We start from the raw sequence: 23,864 nt of genomic DNA, 5'->3' as shown, positions 1-23,864 counted from the left end.
TCCGCCCACTGGTAGACTGTGAGTTAGCCCAATGCCAACTACTTAAATCGATACATTCAACTGAACTAATAGTCACTGGTAGGTAGTTTAGAAGTAGAGGGTGTCCTTTTTCGAAAGGTAATCACCAGCTTCTGAAGGGTCTTTCCTCCATCAATTAATCTATCGCATATGCCTGATAAGGTGACAACAATTCGGTTCGGTTGATTTTGAGTGGGATTACTAACTCAGGGAGTGGACAGCATTGGTACCCGAGGTAAGTACGTTGTACATACATATGCAGTGAAGTCCATTGTCGCCTTTAGCTCTATTCATCCTTTTTTAAAAGAAAGTTTACGATGACAACAGAGTCCCTACACTGTCCACACACAATAATACGTTAAGTCCTCATGGGGACATGGCCGTCCCTTGCAACGACAAACAGATAATGGGTCAGTAGCCCAATCTCAGTACGACCACTACAGTATACAAATTGATTGTGAACTTATCAAAGTTTAAGGTAGCCGAAGTTCATTTTCTGATTATTTAATCCTCTATACATACTATACGTAAGTTACGCCATATTATCGACACGGCGTTATGGTGTATATATAAATCATATTAGGTTCAAACTGCAACACTTTCAAACTTGATTCACGAAGACATCTCAAGTTTCAGTTTCAGATATTGTTATTTTTGTTTATGTAGTATTAGTCGCGAATGTCCATACCAATCTAATCTAATGTTATCGAGTCTAATTCTATCGAATCTACTTTCATCGAATCTAATCTAAAAATGTTGTTATTATTTTTTCAATACTTATTCTCCATCATAGATATTACCTATTTTTATTTCATGGACGATACGTCTTTGTGGTCAGTCACAAAATGTATTCAAAAACATTTTTGAAACCTAAAATGAAAATAATGACAACGTGGTAAGGTGTATCGTATGTGTAAACATACATACATTTAATAAATACTTTAATACCGCGATTGTCATAAGTACAGTTTAACAGATAAACGTAAACCAGGTTTACAACAAAGTGTCTTTATGAGACCTGTAAACAAGTCTACAAAACTTAATGTGCGCATAGACTTTGAATACTAGTATTTGGTTGCGCAGGAATTGATATATGGTTATGGCCATATTTGAATACTGGCCGAGGAGGGGTTAACTTTCTGTTGGTTATTTTGAAAAACGGCATACATTGTAATAGTGTACAGACAAAACACGGATTTTTATCCGATTTTACCTCCATATCGCGATTGTAAGAAAATGTTGATAATTACATAAAAGATGGACTATTCTTGGTGCTTTTTGAATTTATATTATAACAGATGATGGTGACAAAATAACGCATGGTGTTTCATATCGTTCTACGTCGACTCACAATCAATCTCAGATGTGAGGACGATTCTTAGATAACCATTCACAACAAAGATACAGTCACTGTCTACGATACAACAAGCACTTTCCCTTTCTATCGTTTTTACGTTGCTATTGTACACATTCCCGCTGAAACCCACTCAGAATTCTTGAAATGTCACGCATTCTTTTCTTCAGCTACGCTTTAGTTGTTTTCAAAAGCTTTAAACGTTACGAGATTTAACGGACTTGACCGACTTAGGTTTACTGTATGTGACCTTGGTAAAAAGTTAAACAACATGGCTCTGATAAATTGGAGACGATGTGGTCGCACATAAACCACAGCCTCTTTTACGGCATCGTCAGTCGTTATTTCGCAGTGTCGCGGCTAAGCTGGCTCTGGTGAGCGAGAATGTGGTCGCAATGTCATCTGCATAAATATTCTATTTTTGATGAAAGCGTTAATCATGTTGATTAGCAATGTGAACATGTACAAATATTTATTGGGCTTGCTATAACTACAGTGCTGTGACTTTAGCTTAAACGATAAATTCGCCATTTTCCTTTCTTGCATTCTTTCGTTGACCAGCATATTTTTTACGTCTGCGTATCCGTGTTTACGCTGGTATTATACGACGAATGTAAAGCCGTGACCATTGATGTTAAAGTGTGCACTTAAAGTCAGACAATGAAGGTATTTCTGGCTCAGGGCTGAAAGTTCACGGAATGCTACCGACAGGTTATTTGTACAACAGGTAAACGAAAAGCTGAGTAGAACGAGATGTTGTCACACGTCAACCATTTATCACATTATAATGGACATATCGACAAACTCCTTAGAAAGTCATGCTACAGGTCGTGAAATTGCAAATACCAAGCTAGACATTGGTGATTCAGACCACCAAACATTTGGTGGTCTGAGATGGTGACTTTGTAACATACACCTTGTCCATACATAGGTTAGGACTAAGTACAGTGTCGGATTTATTTATTTATTTATTTATCTATTTATTTATTTATTTGAGGTAAATTCACCATCCCTATACCCCTTTCTTGGCTATTCTTATCTGAAACACATCGTGCTTACCAATACTATACATTTACAAAAAGAAGTGATATTTAACTACTTTCGAATTATAAGAATGTAAAGGTCGTCTACCCCATCCCCAATTATGAATGTTAGATTTTCTCCTTATGTAATAATGGCCTTAAATAAAGACTGAAATATATAAAAAAAAACGATAATAATCTCAGCAACACTTGTGTCTGTACAATATTGACACGTGTATTTATGTTAATATCCACAAGGACATGAGTAATGACTTCTGTATCCTGTAGTATTTACTGAATACCACGTGATCATCAGATGACTCCCCTGCGAGTGACACAGCTCGATTAACACAGCACTTAAGAGTATAAAAGAAGTGTGTTAATGCGAATTTAGAAATTTAAGTATTGCTGATTTCTACATTTGTCAGCCTTTCGATGTTCATGTTTTACATGAAGTAAGTAATCGAGGTAAACAAATAACACCACGCCGTGTAATTGCCACTTTGATATCAGAGCCTTCAACCTCTTTATACTTGTGTATTGCCCCCCCCTCCCTCGCATCCATAGAGACCTACAGACATCGAAGCTTTACAAAACCTTTGAATTAATAACCAATAGAATTAACTTTCAGATTGTTCCCAAGATTGTTCAATAACATCACAAACACGACTTTCTTTCGCATTTCCTACAACCGTGAAAATCTATGTGCCATATATTCAGAAAGAAAAACGCAAAAAAAGTAATGATAGTAGCGAAAAAAAAGTGTCCATTTTTGCATGCACCACTTAAGTTGTGTGACAAACTGTAGCAGTACAACTGTCGTGGTACAACACACTGACTTCTTTCGTTCAAACTTAGTAGGGGAAAGTTCATTCTATACTTTGTGAATGGTCGTGTTAAGGTAACTTAGCCCTAGGGGGTTGGTCATGCTTTCATTATCTTTTTGAATACTTTATTTTTATTTATGGTCACTATTTTGTTGAATTACAACTCATCGTAAATAAATCAGACTGTGAATGGTTCGTGATATACGGTTATTAGCATGCCCCTATAAAGGACAGTTTTTGACATTTAGGCCTGCACGATTGTCTTCACGTGACTATAATGTACGTTAGTTTCCGCTCTGGTTCCGGCACAACTAAACACCAACTGCAGTGTCTATGGCGCGACTGCACACCAACTGTAGTGTCTGAACTATGGAATTAAGATCGACTCGTTCATACTGGAATCGGAGAGATCCTTTTTTACTTCAAATATTAATGAAACGATAATAATTATGATTTTTATTTCGTGTAATTCTTGTGTAGAGTTTGCCGACTTCTACCAAATATATATATATATGACTTTGTTTATATATAATTCATATATATATATAAACTCAGTGAGAACACACACACACACACACTCACACATACACACACACACACACACACACACACACACACACACACACATATATAGATAGATATATTATGCTCGTAAGAAAATGAATCACAACCAACACGTGAAAATACGAAAGGCCATGTAGGGTCAAAGGTTATATATATAATAAGAGAAACACATGTCTACAAACGAAGTTTGTTCTCGAATTACTCCAAATGCCCGCAAAAAGTGTTCGAAAAATGTGGTTGTCGACCAAAGGAGTCCGATTCTAATCATTAATGTATAAATATATAAACTGAAAACTAGTTGATGTAATTCAATTCGCAAATCTAAATTTGGAAAATAGGCACATTTTATTCACTGTCGATGTTGGTTAATTGTTATATCAAATTTCAGTCAATTTGTTCGACCACCTGTTGAATATTTTACCAATGTCAAAGGTCAGTATAAATGAAATACTGGAGTAGTTCAAAGGTTAGTATGAACGTACTGGAAGATGAAACAAAGGACGCGGACGCTACAACAAATCAACATTGATATAATTACGCCGCCATCTTCCACTGATTCCAAAAAACTGCGTAGGAGTTGGAATTTGTCACTTTATTTCCTGTTTGCTTTTTACATTCAAATTAATTTAATCTTCAGTATTTAAATTACCCCACTCTCCCATATGCGTGGCAGAGCATTCAAAATGAAATATAACATACATGTATACTAGGTGACGGGTAAAATGAACTTGTCCTACAGTATTCGATCACAATGTCACAAAGAGAGTGTGATTTTCATTGCTTCTGTAATTCATCTATTACACGTGTTTAAACATAGACAATAACCCTCTCTACTATTGTCTATGGTAATTTAAAGTATATGCGAATTGTGTTTTTGGTTCTTGATCTTCATCAGGTGTGTTCAAAATGGCGGAAGTGACGACACAACTGATATCTACAATATTGGCCAATGCTACAAATGTCACGGTGCCAACACCAACCGGACCAAATGCCCGCGCAAAGCGGCTTATAATGGCCAACCAAGCATGTATTACCATAGCATTAATACTCATCATGGTCGGTATGGGATGTACAATAACGCTGAAAGAAGTATGGAAAAATCTACGTCGTCCAGTTGGAATAGTCATTGGGGTTTGCTGTCAGTTTATCCTGATGCCGTTCCTTGGTTGGTCCTTAGCACACATATTTCAGTTATCACCTGGTCTTGCACTTGGAACCCTTGCCATCGCAACGTGTCCTGGTGGGGCTATGTCAAATCTTTTGACATTCTGGACCAATGGTGATACTTGTCTCAGGTAAAGTGAAAGTTAAAATTTGATATGCTAATGAGGCACCGGTTACCCACTTCCCAGGGTTCCTTTCGCGTCCGCACACAGCTCGGGGGCAGGGCGGGGGGGGGGGGGGGTTGGGGTAAAACCGGCGTTACGTATGTAAAAAACTTGGAATACAGCTACCTGCAGCTCTTCTAACTTGTTGTGCTCTATAAAATTTACTTTGACATAATGTTCTGAAGACATACTGGGCCAAAGTGCTGGAAATAAAATATGAATTTCTCCTCTTATGTTTTCTCCACAGTATCTGCATGACTACCTGCTCTACTGTCATTGGTATTGGCATGATGCCATTAAATCTGTTCATCTATAGCAGAAGCTGGGCCAAAGCAGCTGCAGTTATTCCATACGTTGATATTATCATTGCACTGGTTGTAATCCTGATACCAGGATCTCTAGGCATGCTAATTAAGTTTAAGTTACCTAAGTGGTCTGAGTTGATTGCCAAGGTGAGTCTCCATTCTACTGCAACGATAACTATCACACTACCCATTTCCTGTCAATTCCTAGTCTATCTAGCTGTTAGACCTTCGGACTTTCTTCCGATATCGGCCCTATTGTATCGGAAGAAAGTCCGAAGTTCTAGCAGCAAGACTATCATAACCCTTACTTATTCTCCACGTTGTACGTGATATATGTTTATATCTGTAACTGTTGTTAACTCCCCAACTTTCCATTTTCGCTCCCTATGTTGTCCGCCATGTTTATCCAGTAGAACCATTCTCTTCTTGTGACATTCTTTTTTCATAGAAGTGAATTATTCCATTCATGCAAATACAGCCCATTGGATTGATTATACCGAGACCGATTCTTTTTTCTAACATCGTGTTGTTCATTTGGTTTGTTCCAGATTTGCAGTTTGTCTTCTCTGCTTTTTATAATGATAGTTCTCTGTCTCATAGCAACGATAAATCCTGCTTTGTTCCTGTCATCATGGAAACCATACATCGTTGCTGTAGTGTATCCTATGCTTTCATTCGCCTTTGGATTACTCATTCCATGGTTGTTCCGCCAGTCTCCTCCTCAGAGACGTACTATAGCCTTTGAAACGGGAGTCCAAAATGGCGCCCTCGCTTTAACCATTATCAATCTGATGATGGCAAGGGGCGTTGGAAACCCCGAAATGGCCGTGGTACCTTCTCTGCATAGTGTGTTTGTAATGATTGAAGGTTTAGTTTTTGTGGGAATCTACCAACTATACACCAAATATGTGAAACCAGAGGAAGAAGAGGAGAAAGAAATGGACCCGGTGAAAGAAAATGAGGAGTTTACAAAAGATGAATGGACATGGCCAGGTAAATTGAGAAATGGAGGAATAGATAACCCGGCTCTAAGTTACGGAAATGGAACGGCGGTCTACGTAAATGACGTCGATATCAAGGAAAAAGAGGACTACATTGAAAACAAACGTGGAGATGCACGGTATCAAGGAAGACAAGACCTATCTAGGCCCCCTGGTTATCAGGATATATGGTCTTGGTCGACAGGAAGAGGGGACTACACTGGAGGACCCGTGTCCATGCCTGCACCTGTTCAGCGGGATAGCTACCCAGACCATAGGCATGGAAGAAGTTATGGGAACGAACCTAGATCACCGACATCATCCGGATATGGTCGAAGTGAGAGGGACAGTGATATCGAATACCGGCCAAATAGGAATGGTGACGCATACCCGAGGTACAACTCGTATGATAGAAACCAAAGAATGTCGACAGAGGGATGGAGTGGAGAGCCTCCATATATGGGACCAGGGTATGCAAGAAGGCACCGAGAAGAGGATCATGTATCTTCCAGATATACAAGTTCCCCACCACGAGATTTTAGACGAGATCATGATTATGATAGATATCCGCAAAACACTGGTTATCACCCACAGGACGATCTACCAAATTTGCAGCCAGGAAATTCTGAAAGATACCCTGAAGAACAAGACCTTCGGTCAAGAGATACACGTGATTATAGCCATCCTTCTTACAGGAATCACAGACAATACGACCAGGGACACCAAACTCAAAATCAGAACTATGGCCAAAGACCACGACAAAATGTGTACAGCATCGATGACCAATGGGTTGACCCAGACAAGAAAGTGAATCGTGAACCAAGACCTCTGAGGCCATCCGCCACTTTCCCACGTCGTCAGCGAGGCCCGATTCACCACGGAGAAGGTGAATACCCTGGACAAAGAAATCCGCATTATACGGAAGATGCATACAACCCACGATATGGAGACAGGTCATTGCATACAAGGAAGTCAGAGTTTAGAAATACACCGAATGATTATCAATCTGATGAGTACACAGAAAATGAGAGACCACAGAGACCAGCGCTACCAGTGGGTGACTACTACCGTGACGGACGATCCTCCACACAGACCTACAAACCGAACCAAGGCCGATCATTTAATACATTACCATCTCTACCGTCTAGAATCCTACAACGAAATGACGAAAGGACGCATAACTATCCTGGACCAGACCTTCACTTCCAATATCCCGACACATAAAAAACATAACTGTTTGAGCTGAATGTACACCTAACAAAGGATGCCATTGCATGGATCATTTATTTGTAGTGAGCCATGAACTTGTATGAAAGTATGTTACAAGAACTGTTATCCCAAACGAACTTGAACACATTCCAACAAAGAATATGGATTTATAACCTGGTCGATCTATTTATAGGCTTGCTTTTGTTGTTCTACGCACCAAAACATAGGTAGTTGCAATTGCCTAGAGATTGAAATATACATACAGCCCAATATATGTATACACAATTAATATTGAAATCCCTACCTGCATTATTAAACTGTTAGGGCCGAAAGTACTGTACAGAAATAGATTACCATACGCACCACTCTAGAACACTACGGGTGGAACGATATTATTTAGAGGGGCGAAAATTAATTACAGCGAAGTAATTACGAGTAAAATGGTATTTTTAACTAGATCTTGAAATAAGTACTAATATTTTAATCAGTACACACAACATATTTTTGATAAGCCTAGAGCTTTCGACTGCAAACAGTCTTTGTTCACTCCAAGATAGAGGGCGCTGTTCATGATTACGTCATGAATGTTGAAATAATCTTCAGCTATGAAATTCTGTTAGACTTCAAGTTTGCAGACAAACTAGTCTAAAGCAGCTGCTATTGGCTTCAAATAGTTTGCTGATTTACATCAATCTGACATTATAATGTATTTAGACATTTTCTAAAGCAGGATTGCATAGATAAAAGAGAAAGAATTCTTTAGACTGGCTAAATAACTTTGACTCGATGGCCACTACTCAAGACTATATTAACCACAGACAAGTCTGTGTATTAACAAATGCTATAAATGATCATACTCATTGTCGCAAAATAGAGTCGATATTTCTTCCACACATTGCGAAATATCAACTCCCTTAAAAAATATATATATCACTGCGAAGTATTGACAATGCCGTAAAAGAGGCTGTGGTTAACGTTTACGACGATGCGAATACTCGGTCCCCGAAACAAACGTTCACAGAAGTTTCGCATATTACTCTCCCAATCACTAGATGACGCTCTCTGAAATTATAATTGGTGGCGACACGAATGGGTCGACGGGGGTGGGTGGGATATATAGAGGCTCATCGGGAATAAGCGTGGTTAAGTATCGTTTTAGGCGGCGACGTCATACCTAGAGTTTATGGAAGAAATTTCGAAAGTATATTATGTAGTGTGTTATCACAGACACTATAACAGTAACACTACATCTACAAGTTATTTCGCATATCGCACATTGATTTTTACCTTCTGTAGATATTTTTTTTAGTAAATACGTCAAAAACCCATGTCAGCAATATAACTAATCAGGATCATTTTCAAATAATCATATTTCAGTAAGTAAAGAACATATTTTTGTTTTAGAAACTACTATGGATTTCTGACGTTGAAAGAGACTGAGACCGTGCACAGATCGTTTTATCTATTCGAAGTGACCGTCCGCGTGTATTGCATTGTGGAAGGAATGGGCTGAGCTGAAACGAATTCGACAGCATGACTTTTACGGGTCAGGTTTGAGCAGACACTGATGTATTTACGAAGTGCATTGTACTCAGAAAACTAACCGTATCCTTGTATAGGACAATTGTACCGTGACTAAACAGATGTATTATGTGTTTACTACTTACAAGAATGAAAGAATAAACAATATATAATCATTACTACATTTCGATTCTTGTATTTGTTTATCTTCACATTGTATATGGCTTCAAATAGACTACATTTCCCTTTAAGGTCAAACAGTTCTGAATGTACAACCCAAGCAAAAACACCGGTGCGTTTGCTTGAATGGCGCAAGCCAATGAAAGACTTCACGCAAAGACAAAATTAGGTAAAAGCAACCATACAACGGTTACAAAAACAACAGGAAGTGCGGCCTCTGACGTAGGTTCACGTAATGCTTTTATCAATTTGTTTATAAGTATATATCGTAAAAGAGTAAGTCGGATTTTCGAGTGTTATGTAATATATAGCGTTCTATCAGTAAACAGAATTATGAGATCTGAGGCTCATATGGTGCTTATATTTTTGATAGGTTACCGAATAAGTTCAAGGGCTGTATTTAAAAAAAAAGTATATTCACTGATATTTCTCTAGTCATTGGTTAATTTTCATGTACCCAAATGGATGCTAATCCGAAGACAAACGAATGTTTACAGGTGATCGAAGGAAATAACATCGTGTGGTATCAGCCCACTATTTCATGATGGTGATCCGAGATGTGATTTATTAATTTTCAAAAGTGAGAGTCAAATTTTCATGTCAATATTTTCATATACATTCAATAATACTTTAAAATTTTTTTGCAATTAAATTGTTCAAATGTGTCCATAAAAAAGTTAAAACGTTTCTCTTCAACAAAGTTTTCCTATTTAAGTACACATATTATTTTATGGGTTGACAATACATACATACATACATACATACATACATACATACATACATACATACATACACACACACACATACATATACATACATACATACATACATACATACATGCATGCATGCATGCATGCTTGCATGCATACATACATACATGCATCATTGCATGCATACATACATACATACATACATACACATACACACACACACAGACACCTAACACAGTTGTCTGAGATACATACGATATCAAAGAAAAAGGGATTGACCTTCAAGTGCCTGCAGTATCGCGGTAAACTTTGCTTTTATTCTGCTCATGCGTCAAGGTTAAGCAAACGTTTGACCCGTCCACTTTGGCTTCAGTACCTATGTCTAGCTAACATTCAATCCTATTGTTATGCAAATATTAACTAAGCCTGAGCGAAAGTGAACATACATAGGCAATCGATTGTTTAAAGCGTGTCTCGACGGGGCATCGACTGTACTCTATATTTGCCAGGTCGTGTCGTGAATTTATTCTGCGATTGATATATCACTAAAAGAGGAAGTATCCTACGAAGCCGCAGTGCAGTTTGACAGCCAAAACAAAGTAAGTAATTCCGTTAGATATCCGACCGAATGAGTCCAGGTACGGAACCACGGTAAACCGATGGCATGTGTGTGTGGGCGCAGAGGGACCAACACCCAGAATTTGAACACACAAAGCTATGTTATAACTTTACCCGGTATATCTTATTGTCATAACCAAGGCATTGTCAGCTGCTTTGGTGGCATCACATTTGACAAAATCGAGGGTTATATCTATGTTAAAATAGTTCAACTCTGGGGTTCAACTCCCAGCACTGGGCAGTATGGTGGCGATGAGCAACAATTTGCATAACGTCTATATACATACGTAATGAAATAGACACATCGAGGTCATTTGGTTATTTTAATTCAGCGATCAGAACCGTTCACCTAATTGATATTCCAAATAATTACAGCGATACATTTAATGACCAACAGAAGGGCGGCTATCTGAATGTAACACTGTACGTACTTTCTAGTTCACATGGCAGTAGAAAGGGGACAGTACAGACATAATAATTGACGCTATAACAACAAACAACTTAAGACATGTGTCATCGGTGAAAATTGATAAATAGATCGCATAAAGTACAACAGGAAGTTGACTTAAACTTAAAGATTTTAAAAGAATGTGAATTATTTTGGTTTTGGATTTCGTTCTGATCTATGGCAATGTCAGGTAGGTTTTAGGACTGGTCATTCCGTAGCCAGGAAGGCCTCAGTATAGTGTGGGAATGTTCTATAGACCACGATGCGATGATTTGTTTATCAAAAGATGTTTTCAACTCTTTTGTTTACAACTATTTGTATGACAATTATTTTGGTATTCAACTTGAATTGAGACTTTGGCAATCGAGAATGTTCATTGTGAAATTTAAAAAGACAGGATGAAGAGGATTTAATTTGTCTTCTCTTGTCTTGTCTTACTTAAAGTAGTTATCCTGCACACGGAACGGTAGGAAAACTGAGAACCAGGATATAAGATTCCCGTATGTACAAAAGCGATTACACATTTAGAATCGATTTCGTTTCGACATTTTACTCTGCCCATACAGTTTCAGAGATTGGCACAGACAGCGTAATCGACAGAACAATTGTAGTCACTTACAGCATGGGAGTATCTCCCCTTATAGTTATACCTCCAGGATTATTACATTTACTACCAACAAGTCTGTATGGGTGTGTAATTATATGAATGTTTGCCTACTTCGAAATTAACTGAATGGAGAGCTTCGTGTTTATAGTATTTAGTAATATGAAATTTCACAAACAATTTCCTATAGCCTGAAGGAGAATTTGAATAATCACAACCCGCACACTTACGTAATGTTTGTGATCACGTGGTGTCATGTCAACGGGAAGGTGAACATGACTGAGCTTAGCTTGAAAACACCTTGAATTTTAAACCATTCCACATTGTGACTTGCGTTGTCCATCGTTTGAATCTTAGGTTAGACAAAACTTTCTGTATGGTAATCTTTGTCTTTGCTAATAACACAGTTCCTTTTTGTGTTTTATGTTTTTTTTATTGTGTACAACCATAGACACTCTCGTTGGTGGAGGGTCTATGATACAACTCAGTGACATTTCGCTTGGCAAAAATAGCTGATCATAGCTGAATACTGACTGCATCAGAAACACTACTGTTTTAAAATACTAAAAATTATTACGTTTTTATAAAGGTAATGACAAACTGAATTTTTTCTTCTTCATATATTTAGATAATTCTGTAATATTCTAACTTCGAAATATGGCTTCCGAACAAGATATGGATATAGGCATCATGGACTCGACTGGCGACTCGGCGGGCGATGACAGCGGCGGCGGTGGTGGTGGTGGCGGTAATGCCACTACTAAAAAGCTTGTTATAGCGAACCAAGTTGTCATCACCACTACCCTGGTGATACTTATGATAGGAATGGGCTGTACGATGACATTGAAAGACGTACTGAAGACTCTGAAACGACCTGTTGGTATAATCATCGGAGCTTGTTGTCAATTTATACTGATGCCATTCTTAGGATGGTCTCTTGCCCACATATTTGAATTGTCCGACGAATTAGCTCTCGGTACGCTGGCTATAGCGACATGTCCAGGAGGTGCCTACTCAAATATTCTCACATTTTGGACGGATGGAGACACGTGCCTTAGGTAAGGTATCCAGAATCCGCAATTCAAATGAAGGATTTACGACCCAGACATTTCATTTATTCACTTTCCTTTGTTTCCTTGTACTGGATTTATAACATTGATGCCGCTGTATTGCCATGGGAATGTTTCACTGACTAGAGTAAACTTAGAGAACAATTTATAGGTGATAAATATTCTACTACAAAAATACATTGATTGTAACTATGTTTGTTTAATAGTAAAATATCAACGTCGATGTAAAAAAAATCACAATGTCTGCTCACAATAGAAGATTTCTCAATTTGAGAATAATCACCCGATGATTTTTACAAACAAAACTTAAGAAGTTTTCGGTAGTAGGTGCATTCTAGCATTTCGGAATCTTACAAGCTGATAATGTTAAGCTTACACCCATGGCCAGTAGATATACAATGGCAGTGATGTCCCCATTACCGACAAAACATACCAGTATTCCACGCTGTCCTTATTACTCGGGCCGTCGTTTTCAACCATTCTTTAAAAAAAGTTGCAACAGTTTTACCATGCTCGAGCTTTTGTGATATTCCCTTTAAACAACAATATAATGAAAACATGTATTATTTTTACATGAAGCAAAAGTGGCTGATTCCAATTTTCACTGTGAATATGTGCATATGTATGAATATGTCTCAGTGCTGAAGATATGCATATATTATGCAAATTTCTATATAAATTACATTGCTATTGATGTGTAAAAAATTTACAAATTTACTGCCCTCCTAGATTATAGCTTGCACAAATCTGTGGATACGCACTTTAAAGAAAGTCACATGACACCAAAGTACATAACATTAGGCATGCTTTTGGTACTGTGATGACACCTATGATAAATTATGTAAATCTCAGAACGCCAAACAAATGTGGTCTGAGTGTAAATTTATGCCTCTCTTCCTTTCAAATTTCGTGATTTCACTTACATTGCCAACATCAAATAATCGGTTTTTCTGTTGCAGTGTTTGCATGACTACCTGCTCTACTCTCATTGGTATTGGTATGATGCCATTAAACCTGTTCATCTATAGCAGAAGCTGGGCCAAAGCAGCTGCAGTTATTCCATACGTAGATATTGTCATTGCTCTCACCGTTATTCTCTTCCCATGTGCTTTCGGCATGTTACTACGATGGAAAGTGCCAAAAGTAGCAAATGTCGTCGCCAAGGTTGGTTTTTATCTTCAAATAATAAAATTATGTAAAATGAGTTATTAATATTCATAGGATATTTACCAGACCTTAATCAGGTCTCACCATTACCAAAAGTAAGATGTATAGTAAGTCTCATTAGAATTGATGTAGTTTTTGAGATATCGTGTTCACAGACAGACAGACAGACAGACAGACAAAAGGGAAAGCATAGCATAACCCTTCCTTCCTGAAAATTAAAAAAAGAAACCAAGCGAGATCGTGACGTACTAGCATCTCCATTACAACAACAACAACAACAACAACAACAACAACAACAACAACAAACCACACTACTACTTGTAGGACACAAATAAAGAAATAAAACATCAACTGTGGTAGTCCAAACCAACCACAAAAACCCTGACAACAATTGACACGTATGTAGTTATATTTTTAAAAGCGAAATGTTCATAAAAGTGTCAACAATGAACAGTTGTCTGTAAAAATGCATGTAAGCTCCTTACAATACTGTATCATTCGTAAACCGTAAATCTTTAGTTTCACTTTTTTCGTATATGTGCTTAGGCAAGGGTGATGTGTTTGAATTATCAACTAATATTTCGATGTTTTTGCAGATAATCTTGTATCCTTTTTTTGCTGCTAGGTTGGGAGTGTAATAGCTTTTATCGGTATATTGAGTATTCTTGGCATCGTTGCTGCTATCAACCCAGCCGCCTACACTAGTAGCTGGAGACCCTACGTAATCGCTATTTCATATCCACTAGTCGCATACGGATTAGGCTACGTTATTCCATACTGCTTTCGACAGAGTAATGCTAAATGTCGGACAATAGCTTTTGAGACAGGGGTGCAAAACACGGCCTTGGCGTTGACCATTATAAACCTCTTGCTGGCAAGGGGAATTCAAGCCAACGTTCTTGAAATGTTGATAATTCCCTCGCTTCATGGCACAACTGTGGTTCTAGAATTTGCCGTTTTAGCACTAGCATACAGATTTTATGTCCGTCGTAAGAAAGAGAAAGAAACCCAGGACGAAAAAGTAAAAGAAAAAACGGAATTGGAGAAGAAAATTGAAGACTGGGCATGGTCACCAGAAGGTATGATTGACCGCGAGATGTCCAAATTCGCCTACGATAACCCTGGACTTGGAGAAAATAGCATTTCACGAGGAAGTAGTCTCGATCGTGAAAATGAGTATATGGACGATGTAAGCTGGCCTGCAGGAGAATGGGATCAGCCAACACCCTATGGAACGTACCCAAGTAAACCTGAAAAAGAAGAACACACTTGGAAGAGCGCCATCAAATATGCTAATGCGGTGGACAGGAAGAAGGGTAAGGTTATCAACGAACAAGGCGTGCAGACCGATGCTAGGCAACAAAGACTTTATGATGTAGAAGTTGACCCGGATGGAATGTACACTCATACCTCACTAGGGTTAGAAGGATGGAGAGGAACAAATAATGGACTTCGAAAGATCTCAGAAGACACAGACGAAAGTTCGGGCTTCGACGACGAATCAAGGGGGTCTAGATCTACCGTCGGAGACAGGACTCCCAAACCAATACGCTTTACTATAAGAGACAAACCTGTACCAAATGAAACTGAAGTTTAGTAGTCACGTAGAGGAAAATGCCAATATGACCGTTAACGCCATAGCGACGGTGTTTTACAGATAGTTTCAAGCACACTTCAAACAGTATTTTTTTTAAGTACTTGATTTGCACCCTGGCAATGCATATTACCTGTTTTGTTTAATTTATAACCAGGCTACATAGAGAGACTCTATATGGTCTGACATTTATTTTAAGTGTACAATTTTATACTGTAGTTATTCACTTTTTACGTTCTTTTGGCGTCTAACCATCTTCATAGGTCACTGCCTTTTTGAGCATGTATACTCTCTGTCTGCAAAGAGAAATATGACATCTACTGTGAAAACTTTAGACTCTAAAGATCCGCCCTCAACGGCCTCCTCTCACCACACGGCGTACCTTTTAGACTATGAACATTTGTAGCTGCAACAATTTCGTACTATGACATAGAAAATACAGTAAATTATATTTTGTAAGGTTGTTTGTACGCCATAGCATTTTCTAAGCAAATTTGTTTACGTTAGTCCAAACCTGTTAGCAGATATAACTTTCTCTTTGAACTGAATCGCCACACACTGCTTTATTTCTTGTTCAGTGGTACCGATAACGCGCATTCGTTCTGTAGACGGTTCAGGAAGTGAGAAGTTAAATCTCAGAAGAGTTTTCGAAGGCAGCCCTTGGTTTATTCGGATGTCTTCCAGGCGAACCAGCTAAAATGTTGCACGCACAATTCTTATGTATACAGACATATCGATTTATCCATCCGGGAGATTCATTCCCAATTGTACTGCAGGACACAATTGGTCACATACGCAATAAGAATCAGAATCAGAAACACTCTACAACTCGTAACACTCAAGTAACACGTTTGGCAATGCATGATTTGAAAATCAAGTGTAAAAGTATACTGTTTCAATTGCTTTAGTCATCAGCACAGTAGTATGTGGTGTCTCCTAATGTAATAAATCTGTAAATTATGTTAGCAGTGAAAGTAAATAGTCAATGACTAGAGTGTAAAAATAGATGCCATAAAACATTGTCTGGACTTTTAATCATGGTTGTAACGCTATCATTCACTGCAATCAGTCTGAGCTGCTGTTTAACAGAAAACGCTGCTTACAAATTGACTAGATTACAAAGGCTACAGACTTGGCTTATTTAAACCTTTTGAAACAGTAAACTTTTAAAACTTAATATAAAAAGCTATAAATAAGTGTGACTAACACAGAAAGTACTTGGGCGTTAAGGGTTGTATTCATTCCACAGGGAGAAATTAAAATCCCATATCGTATTGGACCCATCTTGATTCATCATCACCACAACATATGATTAGATACTGCACACCGCTGACGTTTCCTGGAATCCCACCACATCAACAAAAAGAACTCAGGTTTTCTCTTTATAAAAAAACGAAAAGCACCCATTGAGCCACAATACCTCATTCATATATCTTTCATTCATCGGAGTTTTTTTTCTTCTATTTTTTATATCCTTATACATTGAAGGACATATTCAACTACATGTAAATATTATTAACATACTTGTCTTAGTATTCAAAATTTAATTTCTTTATACATGAGCTTTAAATATTTTGTAGATTTAAATAAGTAAGAATGCACCTCATGGACCAATTCGTTTGAAAATCAAAGTAGCTTAAATCACCAAAGGCTTTGCAAAGCTTGTTCCCGTCTTTTGAAATCGAACATTGGGATTCGCCACCAAGTTATGGGTAAGGAAATCACAATCTTTATCCCCATGGAGTTACAATATAATACCGTATTTTGTGGCTACTTTGGTTGTATTTGTAAAACGGGTCAATTTCACTATTTAAAGATTTTCCATGGTGACTCCTGATTGTTTTTCCATGATTTTAACTGAGAATGGAATTATCTTGAACAAAGAACAGCAGAAACTTTTTTAGATTTTTAGTTCCAAGGCGTATACGTACTACTTTTAGAATACTGGATCCATTATTTCGACTTAGCATTCTTGTAGACTGTATAGTGCTTTAAGAATATCATTATTGTATGAGTTATTTTTATAAAGTTGTGGATTCCATTTTGTATATAAAACAATTTTTTTGTACTTTTTTACAGTGAACTTGAGCGATTTGTTATCCATTGAATTAATCTGCATTTCAGAGAGAGAGAGAGAGAGAGAGAGAGAGAGAGAGAGAGAGAGAGAGAGAGAGAGAGAGAGAGAGAGAGAGAGAGAGAGAGAGAGAGAGAGAGAGAGAGAGAGAGAGAGAGAGAGAGAGACAGACAGACAGACAGACAGAGCAGACAGACAGACAGACAGACAGAGCAGATAGCTTGAGGATGATGAGGATGATGGAGGGGATGATGATAAAGATGATGAGGATGATGATGATGATAATGATGATAAGGAGGAGGATGATGATGATAATGATGACGACGACGACGACGACGACGACGATGACACAAATTAAACTTGGAAAGTGAAATGGAATACAAAGTGCATGCACTTCTGAATACCTTAAATATTTTTGTTGTGTTTTCCTTACAATGCCTCATAGCGACCATGTCCAGAAGATATTATATTGATCAAATGTCAGGAAACCCATACACGTACCATCAGAGGATGTCGATCACACGGGAACATTTTACACCTAATATTCTAATAAAGAAAACAAGTAATCGATTCATTCACTTCCTTCGTCCCCTACATGTCATTTGTTGTATAGATAAGGCGACATTGAGTCTATTAGTTGACACTCTTCCCGCGTGAGCTTTTATTCTACAATGTCAAAGTTCACGATAGTTACCTTTAGCTGAGGATATATATTACCTTATAACCCCCATACATCACGGTCTATGCCCTTACAATGTCAGTGAATGAAATTAACACTCTAACCCATTGTGATTCAAATTATAGCTGTAACTTTCCCATAGTACATTTCTTATAAGGTGTGCGTTTGCCATGAAACTCTCCAAGCCTGGGTTAACTTCAGCTGCAGTTTAGATTATCGCTGCTTTATAAGGTAATTGGTAATGTTCTTTGTTTTGAGGCGATATCCGAGGTACTTTTTAGTCATTAGGGATAGCTAAAATCGAATGAATCCTAGCTCTATCGATCATACGAAGCACTTTAGTACAGAGGTGTGTATATAGGATTGCAGAAGCAAAGTTAGCATTGTGAATTGTCTGGTGACGAAGTATGTCTGGTGACAACCCGTAGATATTGAAAGATTGTCACCTCGGGGTATATTACAAATCTGTAGTATGCTGACGAAATGGCCACTTCAGTTTTCCCTATGACCAGTATTTCATAATTTGAACATGGCGTCGAGAATCAATGATTTATGTTCATGTATATTGTATTGGTATGTGCAGTACGTTCTTGCATTTGTCCCTATTGACTTGTTGGGTAAAGAAATCTACCGCTCGACAATCAATTTCAACGTGAAAAAGTGGTCACGAGCACCATTGATACAAACATGAAAACTGCAAATACATATAATATTACCTTGTGTGTTATTTTCACCGATACTGTTCTGAAACAGTGACCGATTCCATAAGTCTTTTTGGCGCAGAGGAAATCAACAACTCCCATTGATCCTGGTTGATTGTTTCTAAAGGTATTCATCCACCAATGGGTTTGTAAAAAGAGCCATTCTATTTAGGTCAGCGCGGTGTCTAGATAGTAAAGGCCTGATTTTGCACACGTCCTCGAGCTTAAAATCACACAGAAAGGGTACAAACCTTCTCAACATCATCATAACTAAACTGCATTAATTTTATCTCATGAATTCCAGAAGACATCGGGGTGATTCTTGGAGTGAACCGGGAATGAATGTGCGAAACAATCTTAATCCATTCATTCATTTATCCATTGATTCACAACAACAACTTTAACGTGCGATGAAAATTATTTTCACGGTGTCTCAAATCATCGAAGACATTTAATCTTTCATAATGTGAAGTATCACTTATTTTCTATCATGATATAGACACAATAACGTACAATTTGGCCTCGACGTCTACAAATAACATTGGTGCCGTATGCTGTTATTAGTGTAAAACCTATTCAGGTTCACGGTAGCGTGTCGGGTGTACTATTGTCACGCAAATGTTGTGCAGTGTTTACTTCTCTGTCAAGCCATAGGCAGTGGATATTTCAGGCCAGTTTGTTTGGAAACGGTATCATTTGGTGAAGAGCTTTCTTTTTCCAACGTTCCCCCCCCCACCTCCGAAAAAGCATATGAGTTTTCAGTTTCGTTAAACTTGTTCAACGTAATTATAATATATAGTCAATAATAGAATATTTTCGTTAACAAGTTCAGTCGCTGTGAAAATCACACTGGTGTTTTCATTACTAACAAATGCAGCCATTTTGGTAATAAAAAGTTTGACCACCATAAATCATCGCGTCGCTTTTCATACGAAAAGAGTACATTAAATTTTTTCTTCTAAGGAGAATATGTCGGGGGGGGGGGGGGGGGGCTAATTGTCGTGACAGCAAAGTTCTTAAAATCTTTCCAAACTTTGACAATTGAAAACTTGATCCTGCACCATCTTGCTTTCAAGGAAACTGACAATCTTATATTTATGTATTTCATTTTAATATACAGCTAAGACAAGCATTTGTCAGCTACAACTGTCGACATCAGACCGTGGACGAACGGAACTTGTTACAAACAAGGAAAGTAAACGAATGAATTGGATCAATAACACTTGGCACAGTAAGTCAGTGCATTCTCAAACATTTCCACTATTTAATTCCTCAAAATATACAACTGCAGACATCAGACTGTAGACAAGTGGAAAATGTTAGAACCAGGAAATTTTAGTAAATGGATTAATAACACTGAGCACAGAGAAAGTACAGAGACTTGTATTACATTCCATCATTTGATAAGAAAACATTTATGGCCACTTTGCATAATAGTTCATGTCCACAAACAAATTTCCAGTTCCTCTGACACTTCATGTATACATAAAGAGGCCATAAAACTGTCCTTATCAAATCATGATGTGTAATACAAGTCTCTGCTGTTCCAACATGCTAAGCCAAGTTAGTTCATTTGTTCACTTGTTTACTTTCCCTGTTTGTAACGGGTTCCGCTCGTCCACGGTTCATGATGTCTGCAGTTGCTTGTATATTGAATTTCTGATATTATTTTGAGCTTAATTTGTACGGTGACCAATGATTAATTTTCTTGATTTTAACTGAGAATAGGTTGGAATTTTCTTGAACAAAGAACCAGCAAAAAGTCAAGATTTTGATTTCAAAGGAGCAAGCTACCTTAAGTAGGAAAAGAGCATATTTTTTTAGCACACTCTGAAGAGTGCTATGTGATGTCACTCTTATCTAAAATGTATTACTCTTCAGTTATTAAATGATGAAAAATTACTTTTGCTTGTTACTTTCAGGGAGATATGATATCCTGAGTATTTAGTGTTCATCTGATACATATGCATGTCTAATAAGTCCCCGCCATGATGCAGCAGTTGGCTGGTGAAATGGTTTCAGTTTGTTTTTTATGGTAATAGCGAGAAATTTATGTGATGTGAAATCATGAAATCAGAATTCAAAGTTTATGAAAATACCTTTAATTCCTGGACTGGTGTTCTGCTTTAAGTGCATACTTATATGGTTGTTGAGATTAAACTAGTGTGTGGATATGGCGCGAAAGAGTCATCAGCAGCACCACGACTATCACCAGCAATATGAACAACAACTGACTACTGGCCAAATTGCTTCTAACTGATCTCAACTTTTTTAACTGCAGTCAACGATGGCTGACTACAATTACAGCATAACCATCATCAATGAGACACAGAATGGTACTGCTACAGCGCCACCACCGAATCCCCTGGCAGTAGCCAATCAGGTTGTAATCACTACGACTCTAGTTGTCTTGATGGTCGGTATGGGATGCACCATGACTCTAAAAGAAGTTTGGAAGAATCTACGTCGTCCAACGGGAATCATTATTGGTGCTTGCTGCCAGTTTATACTCATGCCATTCTTAGGGTGGTCTCTTGCACACATCGTACAACTCAGCCCTGAAATGGCAATTGGTACAATTTCTATAGCAACTTGTCCAGGAGGTGCTTTTTCAAATGTTCTGACTTTCTGGACGAGGGGAGATACTGTACTGAGGTGTGTGTAATTTTTATTTGCAACATTTTTCCATTCTATTCGTAATGTTTCAGTCTTCATGATGCGTATGAGAAATCGTAAGAGTAGCGACCAAATTATACACCATTATTTTTTTCGATGATATCGACGCAAAAAAAATCATAACATTTCAGAGTCAGTCATTCTTATCGAGTAAATTATTACTCAAGGGAATCTTGATTTAAACACACTCATGATTAGTTATTTAATATTTACACTGTACATTATGTTCTCTCCACATGGCATGCAACCCACAGCATATGTATGACAACGTGTTCAACCATCATTGGTATCGGCATGATGCCGTTGAATCTGTTCATCTATACACGTAGTTGGGCTGATGCAGCAGCTGTCATTCCCTACATCGACATAGTCATCGCCCTTGCTATACTCATATTTCCATGTGCTCTTGGTATGTTCATCCTGAAAAAATGGCCACGTGTAGCTGAAGTCTTAGCAAAGGTGACCACAAATTTCTACGCTGAAGAATATTGTATATATATATATATATATATATATATATATATATATATATATATATATATATATATATATATATATATATATATATATATATATATATATATATATATATCTTTCTCGCTTTTTCCGCCGCTTGTATCTTTCGTAAATCGTATGTTACCTGTATCTTTCTTTTACCTATCATTTTACCTATCATGTGTGTGTGTGTGTGTGTGCGCGCGCGCGCGTATGCGTGCGTTTGTGTGTGAATGTCCTTTCCATATGTCCTTCTCTTCCTCTCTGCAAATGACACCACTCGACCATTTGTAAGCTATTTGTGACACCCTCTGAGTTCAACATATGATTAGTTTACAATCAGTAAGTATACTTTATTGGTCGGTAGATTGATGACTTTTTATTGTGCACTAAAAAGTCATCAATCTACCGACAAATCTGTGATCTAGGACGTCAGGGGAAGAGAAGCACAGCGTAAGGAAATACCCTCAGCTATATTACCAAGTCGTTTATTTATCTAATACCAAATATTTTTCACATTTCATTATTGTTGTAAGGTTGCCAGTGTCATCACCATGGCCGGAATAGTTACAGTTGTGTGCATCATATCCGTCATCAACCCAAAGATATTTTTCACGAGTTGGAAACCGTACTTCATTGCTGTGTTTTATCCGATCATGGCATTCAGTTTAGGTTACCTTATTCCTTGGTTGTTACGTCAAAATCACTCGAGATGTCGAACCATTGCTTTTGAGACTGGTGTTCAGAACGGAGCGTTGGCACTAACTATTATTAATTTGATGATATCCAGAGGCCTAGACCTCTCCTTTATATTCGCAATGATGGTTGTTCCAAGTCTCCACTCCATCTTTGTGGTTTGTGAATTTGGTATTCTATGCCTGGTGTACCGATTGTACTGGAAACGCAAAGAGTCACTAAAAGATATTGAGGAGAAGACGTTACGTGAAATTCCTCCAGAGTGGACGCCGGGGAGAAATGATGGTAACCATAACATCGAGCATGATGAGAAACCGAGAGCAGACGGCACTCGGAAGCACGCTCTGCACTATGCGGATTCTGTTAGGAAAGATAGGTCGAAACGGCGCATAAATGAAGATATACAGACGAGATTTGATGATGATGATGATGATGATGATGATGATGATGATGATGACATCCAGATCAATAACACCGCCTTGTCAACACCTCATTCTCCTGGTACCATGTCGTTTGAAAAAGATACATATCCTGTAGTTGCAAATGGTGCTCTGTATCTAACCTCAACTGACGGATTTTACAATCCAGGGTTTACTTCCATTGATGGAAGCAACATTGAAAGAGAGACATGTGTGTAAAAACACTTGGGAATCAGACAAAACTCTAAAACATTATGACAGCTCGGACATACTTCTTTACCGATCACACACAGTGTAAGGCTATATCGAAGTTTTGGTATAATTACTAGTATGTAAAACCCCAAAACCCTGTGTCACAGTAGGGTTTGTTTTACCCAATGCATGTGCTTACTATGAAAGCATTCCATCCAGACGATAAAATGTAACAATGTTAGTAAGGTTGTTGTTGAGCCAGACGATAAAATGTAACAATGTTAGTAAAAGTTCAAGTTGTCGAGCCAGATGATACAATGTAGCAATGTTAGTAAAGTTCTTGTTGAGCCTGACAATAAAATGTAACAATGTTAGTAAGGTTGTTGTTTAAACCAAGTGATAAGATGTGACAA

General features: G+C 37.9%; 3 protein-coding genes across 3 annotated transcripts; all 3 read left to right on the top strand.

Moving 5' to 3' along the window:
* The first annotated feature begins 103 nt into the window (after positions 1 to 103).
* On the top strand, positions 104 to 7,622 carry LOC144433745 (uncharacterized). The gene is made up of 4 exons (XM_078122107.1): positions 104 to 253; positions 4,681 to 5,080; positions 5,361 to 5,565; positions 5,967 to 7,622. Exons 2-4 carry the CDS (start codon positions 4,692 to 4,694, stop codon positions 7,620 to 7,622), a joined length of 2,250 nt encoding a protein of 749 aa, XP_077978233.1. The 5' UTR covers positions 104 to 253; positions 4,681 to 4,691.
* Positions 7,623 to 10,546: 2,924 nt separating this feature from the next.
* On the top strand, positions 10,547 to 15,522 carry LOC144433735 (ileal sodium/bile acid cotransporter-like). Its single transcript, XM_078122097.1, has 4 exons — positions 10,547 to 10,617; positions 12,317 to 12,746; positions 13,718 to 13,922; positions 14,551 to 15,522. The coding sequence occupies exons 2-4, from the start codon at positions 12,346 to 12,348 to the stop codon at positions 15,520 to 15,522; spliced, it is 1,578 nt and encodes a 525-aa protein (XP_077978223.1). The 5' UTR covers positions 10,547 to 10,617; positions 12,317 to 12,345.
* Positions 15,523 to 21,260: 5,738 nt separating this feature from the next.
* On the top strand, positions 21,261 to 23,478 carry LOC144433726 (ileal sodium/bile acid cotransporter-like). Its single transcript, XM_078122084.1, has 3 exons — positions 21,261 to 21,628; positions 21,904 to 22,108; positions 22,681 to 23,478. Exons 1-3 carry the CDS (start codon positions 21,261 to 21,263, stop codon positions 23,476 to 23,478), a joined length of 1,371 nt encoding a protein of 456 aa, XP_077978210.1.
* The last annotated feature ends 386 nt before the right edge of the window (positions 23,479 to 23,864 follow it).

This window comes from Glandiceps talaboti, chromosome 1, assembly GCF_964340395.1.
Source record: "Glandiceps talaboti chromosome 1, keGlaTala1.1, whole genome shotgun sequence".
In the NCBI taxonomy this organism is placed as follows: domain Eukaryota; kingdom Metazoa; phylum Hemichordata; class Enteropneusta; family Spengelidae; genus Glandiceps; species Glandiceps talaboti.
Note: the sequence above shows the minus strand (reverse complement) of the source record. Positions and strands in the feature narration are given on the sequence as shown.

Excerpts from the sequence above, each read along its gene's own strand:
- LOC144433735 (XM_078122097.1), top strand. The coding sequence starts at position 12,346 with ATGGCTTCCGAACAAGATATGGATATAGGCATCATGGACTCGACTGGC. Across the intron at positions 12,747-13,717 it reads GATGGAGACACGTGCCTTAG|TGTTTGCATGACTACCTGCT; the intron begins GTAAGGTATCCA and ends TTTCTGTTGCAG. Across the intron at positions 13,923-14,550 it reads TAGCAAATGTCGTCGCCAAG|GTTGGGAGTGTAATAGCTTT; the intron begins GTTGGTTTTTAT and ends TTTTGCTGCTAG.
- LOC144433726 (XM_078122084.1), top strand. The coding sequence starts at position 21,261 with ATGGCTGACTACAATTACAGCATAACCATCATCAATGAGACACAGAAT. Across the intron at positions 21,629-21,903 it reads AGGGGAGATACTGTACTGAG|CATATGTATGACAACGTGTT; the intron begins GTGTGTGTAATT and ends TGCAACCCACAG. Across the intron at positions 22,109-22,680 it reads TAGCTGAAGTCTTAGCAAAG|GTTGCCAGTGTCATCACCAT; the intron begins GTGACCACAAAT and ends TATTGTTGTAAG.
- LOC144433745 (XM_078122107.1), top strand. The coding sequence starts at position 4,692 with ATGGCGGAAGTGACGACACAACTGATATCTACAATATTGGCCAATGCT. Across the intron at positions 5,081-5,360 it reads AATGGTGATACTTGTCTCAG|TATCTGCATGACTACCTGCT; the intron begins GTAAAGTGAAAG and ends TTTTCTCCACAG. Across the intron at positions 5,566-5,966 it reads GGTCTGAGTTGATTGCCAAG|ATTTGCAGTTTGTCTTCTCT; the intron begins GTGAGTCTCCAT and ends GGTTTGTTCCAG.